At 46.5% G+C, this 17,728-nt stretch overlaps 1 protein-coding gene across 1 annotated transcript in view; it reads right to left on the reverse strand.

The window, feature by feature from the left end:
• Positions 1–70: 70 nt before the first annotated feature.
• The window catches only part of LOC308170452 (unconventional myosin-Va-like), a gene marked incomplete at its 5' end in the record, with an annotated part of 46,434 nt that continues 28,776 nt past the window's right edge, over positions 71–17,728 (reverse strand). Inside the window, 16 exons of the mRNA XM_080545242.1 lie at positions 71–321; positions 428–508; positions 1,604–1,778; positions 2,695–2,977; positions 4,712–4,862; positions 4,957–5,046; positions 5,431–5,585; positions 9,808–9,942; positions 10,203–10,296; positions 10,828–11,026; positions 11,478–11,552; positions 11,643–11,725; positions 12,166–12,390; positions 13,353–13,409; positions 13,646–13,774; positions 14,319–14,411. Coding sequence (XP_080401368.1) covers positions 169–321; positions 428–508; positions 1,604–1,778; positions 2,695–2,977; positions 4,712–4,862; positions 4,957–5,046; positions 5,431–5,585; positions 9,808–9,942; positions 10,203–10,296; positions 10,828–11,026; positions 11,478–11,552; positions 11,643–11,725; positions 12,166–12,390; positions 13,353–13,409; positions 13,646–13,774; positions 14,319–14,411 — 2,178 coding nt within the window. The 3' untranslated portion in view covers positions 71–168. The remainder of the gene's footprint in view (positions 322–427; positions 509–1,603; positions 1,779–2,694; positions 2,978–4,711; positions 4,863–4,956; positions 5,047–5,430; positions 5,586–9,807; positions 9,943–10,202; positions 10,297–10,827; positions 11,027–11,477; positions 11,553–11,642; positions 11,726–12,165; positions 12,391–13,352; positions 13,410–13,645; positions 13,775–14,318; positions 14,412–17,728) is intronic.

The following is a 17,728-nucleotide window of genomic DNA, read 5'->3' on the forward strand; positions in this document are numbered from 1 at the left end:
CGTTACATTTTATATAAAATCCCAGTGGCCCGTACATGAGCATGATCTACATTAAATATTGCAGATAAAATGCATTCCCTTCTTTTATTATTGTATACTTCCAATCTCTTACAGATTATATTAAAGCTTCTCCAGAGTTGTTTTGGGGCGGTTCGGGGGGCCGGAGCTCTAGATGCGCGTGAGGAAGCTCAGGTTCATACTGCTGGGGATCTGGAGGGTCTCCAGGGCGAGGGAGGAGGGGGTGTAGAGGAAGCTGACGAAGAAGATCTTTTTGCCGTCCATGAGGAGCATCGGAGAGTCGACCCGGTCCTTCAAACGAGCCTGAGAACAACGGACATAACAGTAAGAGCATCGCATGGGAGATTCAAGAAAACACATCAAAGAGAATGAAAGGTTGGATGCACACCCTCACACACACAATCCTTACCTGTATGGTTCTGATGAATGATATTGAAACCCGCTCCTCGAATTCAATCACTGGAGTGTACAAGTTCAGCAATTTAACGATCTGTTGAGACAACAAATAATAGGAGAGAATGGTGAATACCACCAAGAGACTCGCTACTTGCAAGCAATGGTCAGCCTCCAAGCCACTGGTCCATCACTCCGTCCTCTACGAGGATAATAATAATAATAATAATACATTAGACTTATATAGCGCTTTTCTAGACACTCAAAGACGCTTTACAAACTGAAAAATTTGAGTAGTAATAATAAAAAGAAACAAAAAGGTAAACAGAAGAAAGTATAGGGGCCTAATTAAGGTAGTGCTGGGGACACGTGGGAAGGGGAGGGGGAGAGGGTTAACTGGTGAAGGCGAGCTTGAAGAGGTGGGTTTTGAGGGCCTGTTTAAATGTTGGGAGGGTGTTGGCCTGTCTGATGTGATCCTCTACGAGGATGCAGCGGTCGTGCTGTTCAGCCACAGCTTTTCACTGTCTTGTCGCCCCGGTAACAGAACAAGCTCCCCACTGTGGTCAGGACTGCAGAGTCACTACCCATCTTCCACCCTGGACTGAAGACCCATCTCTTCAGGCTACATCTTAACCTGTCCCTCCTAAAGACCTCTTCACCCCCCACTACCTCCCTGTACAATTCCTCTACTGTTTAAAAAAAATAAAAAAAATAAAATAAAAGCAGCATTGGCACCTGGTCCTAACATAGATTTTGTATTTTTCTTATGATGGCTGATGTATAAATGATTCACTGACTTTAGACAAATGTACTTGTTGTAAGTCACTCTGGATAAAAGCATCTGCTAATTGTCAAACATGCAAATGCAATCACCTATAGCCCTGACTTAATTCCTCAAAACTCCTGGACTAGAGAAAGAAGGGTTGTGAATCACTTCTCTATACACCTTGGTGATGTTGCGTGCCTGCCTAGCTGTGCCGTGGTAAGGCCATTACACTTGCTGCAGATCAATGGAGGCTGCTGGGATAGGATGTGTGATAGAATCAAGCCCGATTTCTCCCTCCACCAGACACCCCTGGTGCAGATAATATCATATATATCATATATTATATTTGCGATATTGCTGGCCTGTCTACCTGTGCTGTGCGAAGGCCAGTAGCAGATAGCTTGGTGATGTTGTTAGCCTGCCTACCTGTAATGTGGTAAGGCCGCTACACATGGTGCAAATTGCCTGAGCGTCCGCCTCTGTCTTCTTCTTGATCTGCAGGAGCTGAGCTGCCTGGATCAGAGGGTCCAGAGTCTCCCTGGCACCGCAGTCTGCCAGGCCTTTATCCCCCAACCACTCCTCCAACTGGCACACGTTGTACCTGGAGAGAACCAGGGCCCAAACACAGGACACGCTCACACTCTGAGAGACCCTCTCAGACAATGTCAGCCAGAATTCACCTTACTAGAGCCACATCAGCCTCTCCACAAGCTTTATATATATATATATAGGCCAAAACCTTACTATAAAAACAACAACAACAACAACGACAGCGACAACAACAACTTACTATACTAGTGGAGGTAGAAATCAGAGGACAGGCTCATTGTAATGAACGGATTGGAATTAGGAATGATATCAAACACACTTGTTTGATACAATGAGCCTGTCCTCCAATGTCTGCCTCCATCAGCCTCCGAAAAGATCGGAGATCTCTTCTGTCTGCCACAATAAGACTGTCCGACTCCTACTCTGGCTGGCTCGATCGGGGTGATCTGATGATACTACTGTATACGGTTTTCACATGTCTATCAGCTTATTTATAGTTGTTATTTTATTTTATTCTACTATTCAATTGTCACTTTATTTTGTTGTTGTTGTTGTTGTTGTTGTTTGTGGTCTGAGCTGCTGTAATGTCTGAACTTTCCCTCAGGGATCAATAAACAGGGTTCCCACACCTTCTGAAACATCAAAGTCAAGCACCTTTCAAGGACTTTCAAGACTCAATTCCCTCAAATTCAACGACCCAACACGGCATAGATAGAGACAGAACTAGTTGACAAGCTAAGTAAAGCATTTTTTATATATACTTTTTTTTTTTTGAGAGAGAGAGAGAGAGAGAGAGAGAGAGAGAGGGGGGGGGAATTCAAGCACTTTCAATGACCCATGTCTATTTTCCAAAACTTTTAAGACCTTGATTTCTTTTTCTCAAATTCACAAACTTTCAAGGATTTCAAGGACCCGTGGGAACCCTGAATAAAGTACCTCTCTATCTCCCTGGACTGACAGGACCGTACCTGATCTGGACGCTCTTGCTCCAGGAGCACATGTCCTTGCGCAGCAGCATGTTGTTGAGGGTGCTGGCGCAGATGATGTAGAACTGCTGCTTCACCACCTGTTTGACGAGGTCCGCCTCCACGCCGTGCTGAGTCATGACTGAGTGGAACAGGCTGAGCTGCGTCAGGATGGAGTCCACCGACTGGCCGCCCTCCCCGGACACGCTCGAGGTCCGCTTCCTCAGGCCCGTGGGCTTGGCCCCCAGGATGCCCTGGATGGCCTCGTGCTCCAGCATACCTGGAACTGGACATTTCACAAAGGTATTATGTTCAATGTTATTATATCCATGATCAAATTCAGCTCCGTTTCTATTGTTGTTGTTGCCGACAACGAAATCCGGTGTTTAGTTTAGGGGGATTAGGCTCATCTTGTGACGGTGTGGCTAAAGTGATGGGTTGTTATCATTATTGAGGGCGTGTTCTCACTAGAACATTTGCTTCACTTGGAATCGGAGTTTAGGATACCATTTGTTTGCTCTGCGTCGTTTGGAGCTGTGAGAACGTGCATTCGAAGTCGCTCCCGCAGCAAAGAACCAACCCGGATGCTCCGCTTGAAAAGGGGTGGTTTCGCTCCGGTTACAAACGACGCATCCATCACTTTGCTTCGCTTCGCTTTTGGTGAGAACGCTGCTCGAGGCAGTCCATAGGAAAACAACAGCACATGCGTGTTGATCTGGATAAGAGCGGGACGAACGGGCAATTTTAAATTTTCCTGACCAATCAACTACCACGTCTGTTTCTTCGATTGCGTATGTTACTTCGTTTACATAAAGGGCTGTGAGAACGCAAATCAGAGAAATTATTTATGCAACAATGTTGCAATGATCTCATCCACTTGCTCCGGGTCTCGAATCTGACTTTCATGTGAGAACATGACCTAAAACGTTATCATTTTAATTAATTAATTTTAATTTTGCCATTTAGCAGACGCTTTTAATCCAAAGCGACTTACAATTACGAATTACAGGGACATTCCCCCTGGAGTAACTGAGGGCTAAGTGCCTTACTCAAGGGCACACTAGTACGTAGTGGTGTGGTTTCAGGCGGGATTTGAACTCACAACCTTCCGATCACAAGTCCAACTCACTATCCACTAGACCACCACTAGTTATAATGGGGTGCACAGAGGAGAGTACATCCATAGATGGCGATCACATTTTCATTTCCAGCAAAGGAACAAAATATTCATTTTTAAAACTCTCTCTCATTAATCCACAAAGCATAGGCTATGTTTGCATAATTGTCACCAATTCAAACCAGGAGGTGGCGCTACAGTACATAATTCGTGGGGGACAACATATTGACCATACACTTGTGTCTGTGTTGGAAGGGTAACGCCTTGAGGTCCAGCAGGATTATTTCAGTAGCATGGGGGAGAGCTGGGTGATAAATCGATTTCATCTATTCATTTGAATTTATGGTTTAGGACAGTGTTTCAAAATGAAAATTGATTTTCATTTTAACTTGGGTAATTACGGTACAGAACCTCCACAGCTTCCCTTCCAATAACCACTGTCTGCTGTATGTCTGCTGTAAAGTATGTAGTTGTCTGTGGCAACTAAAAGCAGCGGCACCACTAATTGATTCCAGCATCTCAGACAGAGAAGTGTGTGGCATTGCGAGTTGCACAGGACAGCAGAAAAAAATCAATTAAACTCGTAAATCGGGAGTGGTGTGAAAAAAATGGAAATATTTTTAAGCCATATCGCCCAGCCCTATGGGGATAGCTTCCCTAAATGGTAAATGGACTGCACTTATAGCGCCTTTATCCAAAGCGCTTTACAACGGCCTCTCATTCACCCATTCACCCACACATTCACACACCAATGGCGGCAAACTACCATGCAAGGCAGTGTCTTGCCCAAGGACACTTCGACATGTGACCAGCCGGGGCTCGAACCGCCGATCTGCCAACCTTGCGATCATTAGACGGCGGCTCTACCTCCTGCGCCACAGCCGCCCCACACCTATCCCTCACCTATCATTGGCTGCAGGATCTCTTCCATGCACTTGATGAGCCGCTGGTAGATCTGGATGGCTAGGTCGCTGATCAGCTGCTGGTACTCTGACAGGTCAAAGTTGGTGAGGCAGTGTTCATTCTGCCTGGGGGTGTTATGCTTTGTGTACATCTGCAGAGGTCAAGCACAGGTCAAAGGTCATCAATGGGGAAAGATCCAAAACAGTCAACGCGATGTTTACATCAACATACTCTCTCTGTCTTACCGCGTCTCCGCTGTACTGCTTCAGACAGTGCAGGAACCGGCAGGTGTTGGCCAGCCAGAAAGACACCGTCTCAAAGTCATCTCCTCTCCTCTGGATAGAAAGAAAACACACACAAAACACATAGCACACGTTTTAACGCCTGACACTGGGTCATCACTGTGTAATTCCCGCTACAATGTAAGTGGCTTTGGATAAAAGCGTCAAGCTAAATGCTATACATGATATTATTCTAGAATCACCGTAGGGGACAGTAGCATACCTTTATGACTCCCCGTATGTTCTTCTAGAATCACTGTAGGGGGCAGTAGCGTACCTTTATGACTCCCCTTATGTTATTCTAGAATCACCGTAGGGGACAGTAGCATACCTTTATGACTCCCCGTATGTTATTCTAGAATCACTGTAGGGGGCAGTAGCGTACCTTTATGACCCCCTTATGTCATTATAGAATCACTGTAGGGGGCAGTAGCGTACCTTTATGACCCCCTTGATGCTGCTGATGGTTGAGTTGAGCAGCGTGCTCACTCTCTGGTCGTCGGCGGCGTAGTCGGCGTGGCGGAGGCACATGAAGAGGATGTAGGCGGGCAGGCCGGGGCTGACGTTCACAGCCACGCCACGAGGCTTCAGATCTGCAGGGACGACCACACAGTAGGGATGTAAGGACACACTCAACTCACGTTACCATCCACAATACTGGGTTCACCATACGATTTTCTCACGATTTCTTTTTTACAAAATGAATTTGCAGGCAAATTGTGACAGAAAAATATTATTTTATTTATTTCTCAGACAAAAACGACAAAATACTCCTTTTTATTTGCGAGGTAGGGTATAACTGCAAAACGCAATCTATACAATGAAGGCAGATTTTATTTTCTTTCTAAACGAAAGTGAGGTCGCCCTCTGCTTCTTAAAAAGAGTATTGCGATATTTTTTTGAATTAATGAATGAATGAATGAATGGTCTTTATTGTCATTGATATAGTACAGGTACCATACAACGAAATTTGGGAGGGGGGGCTCCCCTGGTGCTAGGAAAAAAACTAAAAACAAGAAGGGAAAAGAGCTGGTTTACATAAATAAAGGCTATGTACACTATCCACTATACTATACTATACAAATAAAACACTGTGCTGTACTCTATGCTATGCTATACATATCCTAACATTTCCTATCTCTGAACCTTATGTACCCGAGGGTTGTCATATTGCACATAGTGTTATTGCACATTCATTTAAAGTGTCGCAGTTTGCAGGTTTGAAATGTTCACAGTTGTGTTTCAGTATTGCACTTGATTACAATCTAGTAGCTGCCATCAAATTGTCTAGATTGTCCAGGGCCTAGAACCTAGGTCTTTGCGGTGTTCAGGAATGGCCCTGGGGTAGAAGCTGAGCTTCAGTCTATTTGTCCTTGCGAACATGGTCCTGAACCGCCTGTCCGAGGGCGGCCGAACAAAGTGTTCGTTCCCAGGGTGGGATGGGTCTCTGGAGATCTTGGAGGCCTTCCTGAGGCAGCGTGTGTTGTACAGCTCTTCCAGAGAGGGGAGGGGGGCGCTGGTGATCTTCTGGGCCGATCTCACGACTCTCTGTAGCGCTTTCCTCTCTGCGTCTGTGCAGCTGGAGAACCACACGCAGATGCAGTAGGTGAGGATGCTCTCCACTGTGCAGCGGTAGAAGGTCACAAGCAGCTCCTGTCTGAGGTGGTATTTCCTGAGGACTCTCAGGAAGTAGAGCCGCTGTTGTGCCTTCTTGATGATGGCTGCTGTGTTGGTCTTCCAGGACAGGTCATCCTGTATGTGCACCCCCAGGAATCGGAGGGTTGAGACTCTCTCCACGCTCCCTCCATCGACGAGCAGGGGCTGGACCAGGGTTTCCGTTAACCGGTAATTACCGGTCTTTGTCCGGTAAAATTTGTTGAAGTCCGACAAATTGAAAACTCGTCGGACATAAATGTCCGGTGAAAATAATTCCCTCTAAGCACAATTTGAATACAATTCGCTAAAGTTCACATTCTGATTCCTTCTATTTTAAAAAAGACGAATATATAGGCTATGTATTTATTTTATTATGATATGATTTGACACCGGCATGATGATGACTCCTAATGTGTAGGCTGCCTATGCGAAACAGCGGTTGTTTCCGGTGTGCGCTATAACTCGTGCACAATCGAGTCGAGGCAGAGAGGAGGATAGCGATGTTTCTCTCTGTGATAGTGTGATTATGCAAGCCTTTTCTGAAAGGGATGAGAACCCGATTGTTTCAGCTTCTCCCAGGGAGAAAGTGGTAGAGTTACCATCCTCCCGAGTCCTACCATACCATCCGCTGACAGCCTATCTCTGCCTGTAACCGGCGAGCGATTGCGTGTCGCTCAAGTAGCTGATCAGTCATTAAACAAATGTTTTTTACATGCAGCTAGTGAGGAATCTGAAATAGGGGGCAACGTAGTTTATTTCCTTAACGATGGGATATTAATGCGTAAATGGTCTCCTCCTAATGCAAATGGTTGTGAGTGGAATACTGTAAAACAAGTGGTTGTGCCTGTGGGTTATAGACAACAGGTGTTATCTGTAGCACATGAGAGCCAGTGGTCAGGACATTTAGGTATAACTAAAACTTATCAGCTGATATTGAAACATTTCTTTTGGCCCGGACTGAAGGCGGATGTTGCCAAGCACTGCCGCTGTTGCCATACTTGTCAGATGGCGGGTAAGCCTAATCAATCCATTCCACCCGCACCATTGCATCCCATTCCTGCTATAGGGGAGCCATTTGAACGTGTAATAATTGATTGTGTTGGACCTTTGCCTAGGACTAAAAGTGGAAGTCAGTATTTGCTCACTATTATGTGCGCTGCTACTCGTTTTCCCGAAGCTGTTCCGTTGCGTAACATATCAGCCAGCTCAGTGGTGAAAGCTTTAACAACGTTTTTTTCCACATTCGGTCTTCCTCTTGTTATACAATCTGACCAGGGCACTAACTTTCAGTCTAAGCTTTTCAAACAAGCCCTAAGAACGTTAGGGGTACGATGTCACGCCAGAAGCCTACATGCTTGCACTGTTCAATAAAATGTTATACATCTAGACATTGTGGTATTTCTTTATATACGTATCCCAGCCTGCCTATTGTTTCTCAATAAACAGTTATGTTCTCCTCATTGTCATACTCCCGAGTCCGATTAGGTATGATTTGACAGGCAGCTAAACGAAATGCCTTCCCAACCAGCGAGACCTGGTTATAGAAATGACGTTGTTTTATTGATAAAAAAAAGGGTAAAACTGGAAAGAGAAAATAGAAAACTCACATTAATCCCAAACAATTTAACAAACTTCAGTTAACGTAATGTGGAGTCCGTTCATTGATCGATGCTGTCTGTTCAGTTCCCAGTGAGGCGCCCGTTCAGCGCTGGACATAATGGCATAGCGCGCATGCGAATCATGTTATATTATTATATATTATATAGCTCGCATCTAATCGTATCGGATGAGAAATAGACATTAAATGGCATATATAGGCCGCTACACAACAGTAATCACCGCGACAAACAGCTATATTAGATTTGAAAAAAAAAAATATGATTTAGATTTTTTTATTTTTTATTATATTTTAATATGATGACCGGAATATATCACGTTTGTCCGGTAAATCGAAATCTTCCCGGACACGATGTCCGGCGGCAATTTTTTCTAACGGAAACCCTGGGCTGGACCTCAGATATTTTTCCTCCTGAAGTCCACGATGATTTCCTGGGTCTTTGACTGGTTCAGCAGCAGGTTGTTAACCTTGCACAGCTTGCCCAGCTGCTCCACCTCATCCCTGTACGCCGCCTCGTCCCCCCCCCGAGATGCAGCCCACCACGGTGGTGTCGTCTGCAAACTTTACGATGGAGTTGCTGGGGTGGACGGGGGTGAAGTCGTAGGTGTAGAGGTTGTAGAGGATGGGGTTTAGCACGCAGCCCTGGGGGGACCCAGTGCTGAGTCTGAGGGCTGTGGAGGTGTGGGAGCCCACCCGCACCCTCTGGGGGCGGTCAGACAGGAAGTCCTTGATCCATGCACAGATAGAGTGTGATAGTCCCAGGTCTAGTAGTTTGGTCACTAGCCTGTCTGGAAGGATGGTGTTGAAGGCAGAGCTGAAGTCCACAAAGAGCAGTCTCGCGTAGCTGTTCCCCCTCTCCAGGTGGGATAGAGTGGCGTGGAGAGTCGTCGCGATGGCGTCCTCTGTGGACCTGTGGGCTCTGTAGGCGAACTGGTATGGATCCAGGTTGGGTGGGAGGCGTGTGACTATGTGGGCCCGGACTAGTTTCTCGAAGCACTTCATGATGATTGGTGTGAGTGCCACCGGGCGGTAGTCGTTTAGGCAGCTCACCGTGCTTTTCTTCGGGACTGGGATGATAGTTGAGGTTTTCAGGCAGGGTGGGATGGTGGCCTGGGACAGGCCACGTCACATGAATCGTCACATATTTGTATTGATAATGAACTGTCTCGTGATGCATCGTTACCTCCCGACAACACAGCCCATCACAAAGGAGGAACTCAGCTCAAATCAAGGTTTCAAGGGGCCGGTTTCACAGATTTAAGGCTTAAGCCTAAACCTAGTCCTGGACTAAATCCCACTTTCAATGTAAAATCTCCATTGAAACTGCTTTTCAGTCGGGGACTAGCCTTTAACACTAAGCCTTGTCTGTGAAACTGGCCATATATCAACTTATTTATATTATATCATGTTCAAACAATGAAACTGGTTATGGCCAGTATTGTTAAAGCGATAGTGTATTGGATGTCATTTAAACACTCAGGGGATACAGTACGTCAACAGATTATTTGATTGAAGTTGACAAGCAAAGAGGTCAGACCTACCCACGACCAGACTCTTCAGCAGCCTGATCTCATCCCCCCTCTTGTACTCCAGCATGCCCTGGAAGTCCCTCTCCTTGCGGGTGATGCTGGCACGGTGGGCAGACTTTGGTGCCGCCCCCTCCAGGTGAACTCCGTCTTAACAGACCAACAAAAATGAGAATGACTGGATGTTCATTCACCATTTTAGGCATACGTACATGCTGTGTACCATGATCACGTCAGTGGAGTCTAGCGGAGGTAGAAATCGGAGAACGGGGGGCTCATTGTAATGTATGGAATGGTATGAGGAAATGGTATCAAACATTTGATTCGTTCCCTGCGTTACAATGAGCCCCGTCCTCCGACTTCTACCTCCACCAGTCTCCCCTGAATCATATGCTAGTTGACGTACGTACCTTCATATTCTTTAACCCTCTTGACGTAATGCACAAGCTGTTTTTTCAGTTTGCGTATGGTCTTGTCCTGCTTCCCTTGCTGTTCCAGGACATCCTACCGAGATGCAAGCACATCAGGTTGTCCGTTCGTACGTCAAACATCAACAGCACCAATAAGACAGCTAGCTGATTATTAACCCTCGTGTCTGTCTATGTCACCATTGTGACTGCCAATGGCCACTGGTCCTAGCATAGATTTTTCTCCCCCCAATAAAACACAGGGTTCCCACACCTTCTGAAACATCAAATTCAAGCACCTTTCAAGCACCTTTCAAGACTCAATTCCCTCAAATTCAAGGACCCAACACAGCATAGTTTGAGAGAGAACTAGTTGACGAGTAAAACATTTTTGAATATATTTAAAAAAATTTGAGAGAGAGAGAGAGCGAGAGGGGGGAATTCAAGCACTTTCAATGACCCATGTCTATTTTCAAAAACTTTGAAGACCTTGATTTTTTTTTCTCAAATTCACAAACTTTCAAGGATTTCAAGGACCTGTGGGAACCCCGAAGACAGCTAGCTGATTCTTTTAAAATAGGGGCCTGGATGGATGGATGTACAGGTAGGGAGGTACTGCTGCACCCACCAGGTTCTCGTTGGTGAGGCGTGTGATCTCGTGCTGCAGGCTGGCCTCTATGCGGGCGTCCTGGGGCAGGAGGAGGCTCTGGGAGACGATCTGCTGCTGCTGCCGGTTCTCCTGCCGCACCCTGCGCACCTCCTCACGCAGCTGCTCACACTCCTCCTCGTGACTCTTATCCTGGACCTGCAGCTGGGACTCCAGCACTCTGGAGGAGACGGAGAGAGAGCAGGGATGGTAAATGGTAAATGGACTGCGCCTTTATCCAAAGCGCTTTACAACGGCCTCTCATTCACCCGTTCACACACACATTCACACACCAATGGCGGCAAGCTGCCATGCAAGGCGCCGGCCGGCCCGGCTCACTGGGAGCAATTTGGGGTTCAGTGTCTTGCCCAAGGACACTTCGACATGTGGCCAGCCGGGGCTCGAACCGCCGATCTGCCGACCTTGCGATCATTAGACGGCGGAGAGAGTGGGGGAGAGGGGGAGAGAGTGAGAGAGAAAGAGAGAGATAGAGAAAAAGAAAGAAAGGAGTGAGAGAGAGTGTGTGTGTGTGAGAGAGAGGGAGAGCGATAAACAGCTTCTTAACTGACAGAATATCATTATCTCGTAACAGCGCACACACCCTCCAGTGGCTACGGTTTCCCTCAGCTCACCTGTTGGTCTCCTTTAACCCTTCATACGCCAGCCAGAGCTCACCGTCCTCATTCAACGTGTGGACGTCAGGAGATCTGACGAGCCAGAGAGATAAAACACCTATGTGAAGAGGAGCTCAGGAGACATGGCTGGTGTGAGTGAGAGTGAAGAGCCTACGGGTTTACCTGTCCACATCTCTGGATCCCAAAGGTGGCAGAGGGATTTCACTGATGTCCCTTAACTTCAAGCCTTCTCCCAACGGTGAACCCTACGAAACAGGAAAAGGGTGTAGTGACAGTGACGAAAACAAACAAACACTGTTCGTTATAGTCATCCAATCGATGGTCTAGAAAATACTAGCAATCTGTTTGCGCCACGCCTGTGGAACAGCCTTCCTAGCCAGCTAAGGGCAGTACAGAGCCTGTGGAACAGCCTTCCTAGCCAGCTAAGGGCAGTACAGAGCCTGGACTCTTTTAAGACAGGCCTAAAAACCTTTTTATTCAAAAAGGCCTTTGACTGTTGAACCTGTGTTCATTCTTGTGATTTATTGTGTTTTTTACTATGTTTTTAACTTATTGTGTTTTTAGGCTGGTTTTGTTTTTAACTTATTATGTTTTAGGCTGGGTTTTTTGAATGAAAAGTGCAATACAAATAAAATGCATTATTATTATTATGTTTGACCTTGGAGTGCTGCCGTAGGTGTCCTACCTTGTGTTTCTGGGCCTCTGTGCGGACCAGGTGGGAGCGCAGGAGCAGCACCTCCTCCATGCGGACCTCCAGCTGCTCGTTGGCCGAGTCCAGCTGCTCCAGCAGCACGCTGTAGGGGGCGGAGCCTGGGCTGAGGGCCGCCGCGGAGCTGACCTTAGTCAGGGACTGACGGAGATCCCCCAGGTCCTGCTTCAGCCTCTTGTTCTCAGACTCCAGCTCCTGGCGCTGAGGAACGAGGAGAAGCACAGTTCCTGGATCAGCTTGGGCAGTTTGACATATTCAATATATTCTGAAGCTTTACATAATCTAGATCTCCTAAATCCTGGTGACGTGTGGCTTAGTTGGTAGAGTATGACACTGGAAACTCTTAGATTAGGGGTTTAATTCCCACTGGAAACATAGATATGTGTTCAATATATTACACACAACGGTTTTTGTGTAGCCTTATTGAGTTAATACTGATGTCTGGTCTCAATTTCATGTGAATAGCTGTAATGGAAATATGATGAATTAATTCAATGATGGGGACTTCAGAGAACATTCTGGAAGAGAGGGGAGGGTGCTGGGGGTGAAACGGAGGACGGAACAGAAAACACCTGTTTGATTCCGTTCCGTGCATTCCAATGAGCCCATCCTCCGACTTCTACCTCCACCAGCCTCCCCTGCCGGGGTGTGACATCACAACCAGCCTCCCCTGCTGGGGTGTGACATCACAACCAGCCTCCCCCCGCTGGGGTGTGACATCACAACCAGCCTCCCCTGCTGGGGTGTGACATCACAACCAGCCTCCCCCCGCTGGGGTGTGACATCACAACCAGCCTCCCCCCGCTGGGGTGTGACATCACAACCAGCCTCCCCCCGCTGGGGTGTGACATCACAACCAGCCTCCCCCCGCTGGGGTGTGACATCACAACCAGCCTCCCCTGCTGGGGTGTGACATCACAACCAGCCTCCGCTGCTGGGGTTATGACATCACAACCAGCCTCCCCCCGCTGGGGTGTGACATCACAACCAGCCTCCCCTGCTGGGGTGTGACATCACAACCAGCCTCCCCTGCTGGGGTGTGACATCACAACCAGCCTCCCCTGCTGGGGTTATGACATCACAACCAGCCTCCCCTGCTGGGGTTATGACATCACAACCAGCCTCCCCTGCTGGGGTGTGACATCACAACCAGCCTCCGTTACCTTGAGAGCCTCCATGTCCAGCTCTGCTCGGCCAGAGGTCCTCTGCTCCTCTGCTTGCTGTTTAAAGAGGCAGAACACAGACAGTATTAACAGAACACAGACAGTATTAACAGCAACACACGACCGGTCCCAGAGTGAGAAGGTTTAAGTCAGCCTATATTCATAGTTCCCCCTTTTTTGCACTTTGACGTGAGCAACGAGCACAATGTTGGATATTGTATAGGCTGTTCTAGTGTTAAAAACATATTTAAAACTAATAATAATAATAATAATTAAATGTCAACATAAGGTACTTTGGCCAGGTCTTGCTGAGCGTCCTCCTTGGTGTCCAGCTGGCGCTGCAGGCCCTGCTTCTCCTGCTCCAGCACGGTCACTCTCCTCTGCAGCTTCAGCAGGACGGGCATCTCCACCGGAGCCACGTCCTGATGGAACACACAGCAACACAACTGATTATGACTCATTTTTAAAAGACAATTAAAGACTCATCTTTTTAGGCAGGCCGGCAGTCACCTATAGCCTATCTTGTGTTCCTGTTTATGTTGTTTATGTCGTCCCTTGTGGGGTGTTCCTACGTTTGAGTTTTTAATCCTTGATGTTTTGATTGCCCTTTTCTTATTTTTGATGTAAAGCACCCTGTGCATCCGTGCTGTGTAGGGCGCTATAGAAATAAAGTTGTACTTACTTACTTGGCTGAATCAAAACAAAGATCATTAAGTAGGCGAGGGATGATTAGGGGGGTGGGTGGTAACCATCCGGCTCTAGCTCAAAAAAATTGAGTTTTACTTGCGTCTTCTAGCATTGTGAAAGGCCGTCGGTCCTAGCATAGATTTTTTTGTTTTTTATTATGATGACTGATGTATTGTACATCTGATGTGTGATTCACTTCCTTTGGATAAAAGCGTCTGCTAACTGTAAACATGAATGTTGTGTTGGACAGGCGATTCTACTTTGAGGTGGAGTTGTTACCTCTGGTTGTTCCTCTCCCTCTGCGAACACGGAGCTGGAGGTCTCCTCTGAGTCGTTGGAGTCTGATCTTCTGTGGCTGAGCTTCCTCACATTCTGGTGAAACAGAGGTTAGATACAGACATGGATAACTGAACCCATCAGCATTTGGTCTGTATGTCTGAATCAGTTGAGGCTGGTGGAGGCACAAACTGAGTTCTCTTCAGACACAGATCAAATATCAACATGGCAGCATGTGCTAATAAAAGTGAGGAGTTTGTTCCCAAAAAGGCACACACGCAGACACACAGACACAGACACAGACACAGACACAGACACAGACACAGACACAGACACAGACACAGACACAGACACAGACACAGACACACAGACACACAGACACACAGACACACACACACACACAGTCTCCTCAGTCGTCAGAAAGTCGTCGGAAGTGGTTCGGTTTTGCAACGTCCGACCTTGAGCAAACCACTGCCCACTGTCAAGTTTGTCAAAAGTCTGTGGCAACTAAAAGCAGCAGCAGGGCTAATTGATTGCAGCATCTCAGACAGAGACACACAGCCTAGTGGGAGAAGTATGCAGCGCTGCGAGTTGCACAAGACAGCGGAACAAATTCGATTAAAAACCGGGTGTGGTGTGAAAACATTTGAAAACGTTTATTTTGAGGCCATATCGCCCAGCCCTAGAAGGAGGAATGGTATCAAACATGTGTGCTAACGGTTTGATACCCTTCCTCATTCTGTTCTATGCGTTACAATTAGGGGTGTAACGGATCACCTAACTCACGGATCGGATCGTGTCACGGATTTTGAGTCACGGATCGGATCATTTTTCGGATCAACACAAAACATATATTTTTTTTAATAAAAACAACATTTTCCTTGAATTCTGTAAAAACACCACTTTTAATGTGTGAAACAAAAAAACAACATTCAAGATGTCAAAACTGATATATATATATCACATATATATATAACATCTATATATAACAACATATATATATATAACAACATATATATATATATATAACATCACTGCTGCAATCTGGTTGCCAAGTGAAACCTAACTTTACCTAAATAATAAAGTGAAATCCTTTAAACATGGTAAGAAAAAAAAGTTAATAAAGCAAAGCAGCCTCAAGCTTATAACTTCATATTCATTTTCAAAAAGATGAGGATGTCCACATTGTCTGGGGAGAGGGCAGACCTATTTGCAGTCACTATGTCTCCTGCTGTGGAGAACACCCTCTCGCTAGGAACTGAAGTAGCCGGCACAGCCAGGTAGCGTCTTGCCATCATGGCAACGTGAGGGTATTTATCCTCATTCCTTTTCCACCATGCCAGTGGATCACCATCCAGTGGAATGCTGCTTGCTACCTTGTAGGATGACACCTCCTCCTCAATGGTGTTGGCAAACGTCTGGACTATGTCCATGCTGCTCACAAAGGTCTCCCCAAAAAGCTCCTGCATGGCTGACTTATTTTGTGGAGGAGATGCCTCTGGCTCTGCGTCTTCTCCTGGCAGCTCTGTGGCTTGACCCTGCAGAAAAAAGGAATCGATCTATTAATCTAACTAATCATTTATTTTCATATTTCATAGAACTATAATTGTAGCAATAACATACATTATTATCTAAATCCAAAATGGCATAGACTAAAAGAATTGCAGTATTTATTATTTAAGTAATTAAATATTAGGTAAAAAAAACGTTTTTATATATATATATATTTACCTTTTCTTCAGTGCCCATAATCTCAGTGATGAGATCGCTGTATGTCCTCTGACGTAGGGTAGGGTCTAGGTGAGACAGCGACTTGAACCTTGGGTCCAGTGCAGTAGATCGATGAAGGTAGTCATGTAGAGGGGGGTCAGTGTATCTGGGGCTCAGGTCCCCTCTAATGGCAGCCTTGACATCTCCAGTGATGTTGCTGTCTTGCTCATCTGGGGCCATGGATTGTAGAATCCTTGTTTTCAGAGGTAGGATCACGGACACATATGGTGCTGTTTCAGTGCTCATCAGAGTTGTTATCATCTTTAGGGGTTTGAGCACTTGGAGGACCTCTTCTGCCACTTTCACGTCACCATCAGACAAGGTGACAATGTCTTTGACATTTCTTTTCAGGGTCTTGTCTGTCAGTGCAGAGTATACAGCTGCCTGCTGCTCCAGATAGCGCTCCATCATGTCATAGGTGGAGTTCCATCTTGTTGTGACATCCTGTATGAGCTTGTGGGTTGGTAGCTGTAGCATTTCTTGCTTGGTCTTAAGCAAATGAGCGGCTGTTGTGCTCCTGTGGAAATAGGAAACAACCTTCCTGATCCTCCCAAGGAGGCGGTCCATCCGGTTGACAGAGATTCCCCTTTGGGATGCTAAATTAATGGAATGTGCAAAGCACCCTATCTGTGGCCCCAGTCCAGCTTCTATCACTGCATTTGCTTGGTTCTTGGCATTATCTGTGGTGACTGGGATATTTATATTGGGTCTCTCTAGCTTCCACTCTGCTACTGCTCCTGTCAGGATCTGCGCAAGATTGGTACCTGTGTGACTCTCATAGAGTGCGCGCGTCTGCAGCACGGGACTGCGCATCTCCCACTCTGCTGTGATGAAGTGAGCCGTCACGGTCACGTAGCTTTGTGTTGCACGGGAGGTCCACCCGTCTGTGGTGAGGGCAACAGAGGATGCATTTGCTAATTCGCCGACAATTAGGATCCTCTCCTTTTCATAGAGGTCGGGCACAACCTTCTCACTGAAGTGGGGGCGCGAGGGGATTTTGTAACGTGGCTCAAGCACATTGATCATATTTTGAAACCCTCCGTTCTCCACAACGGAGTATGGCCTCATGTCTGCCGCGATAAACTTCCCAATTGAATTGGTAATGGCTTTAGCCCGGTCTGAGTCTGCAGGAATCGTTTGTTTAAATGACGTTTGGAGAAGTTGTTGTTGAGCTACTTTTTTCTTGCCCCCCGTCATCAACACACCAGGGTGATGTCGCGTTAAATGTGTGGCCATGCTTGACGTATTGCCTGCCTCATAAGATTTCCGCGTGGCACAATGCCTACACACCGTAACTTTCTTATCGACCTCCCTCCTTCCATCATTATTATAAGTAACAGGGAAGCCAAAGTGCTCCCATACATGTGATTTCAATGACGAGGGAGGCCTTTCCAGTTCGCCAACGTTGCTAGCACTCGCCATGATACTTGTTGCTGTGGATTCCCAGCTTCACGTGGAGGTGTGTGTTTACACAATCACCCAGGCTGCTTAGCGGGTGATATGACGTGATATAAGTGGGACAGAGATGAGTGAATGAATGTTGTTGTCAACTCAGTACACATGCAGAGAGTGAGAATAAAGCGCACATGATTGTTTTTCTACCGGTTACATTTGAATGAATGAATGGTCTTTATTGTCATTGC

Source organism: Nansenia antarctica (assembly GCF_963989245.1).
Source record: "Nansenia antarctica genome assembly, chromosome: 14".
Classification (NCBI taxonomy): domain Eukaryota; kingdom Metazoa; phylum Chordata; class Actinopteri; order Argentiniformes; family Microstomatidae; genus Nansenia; species Nansenia antarctica.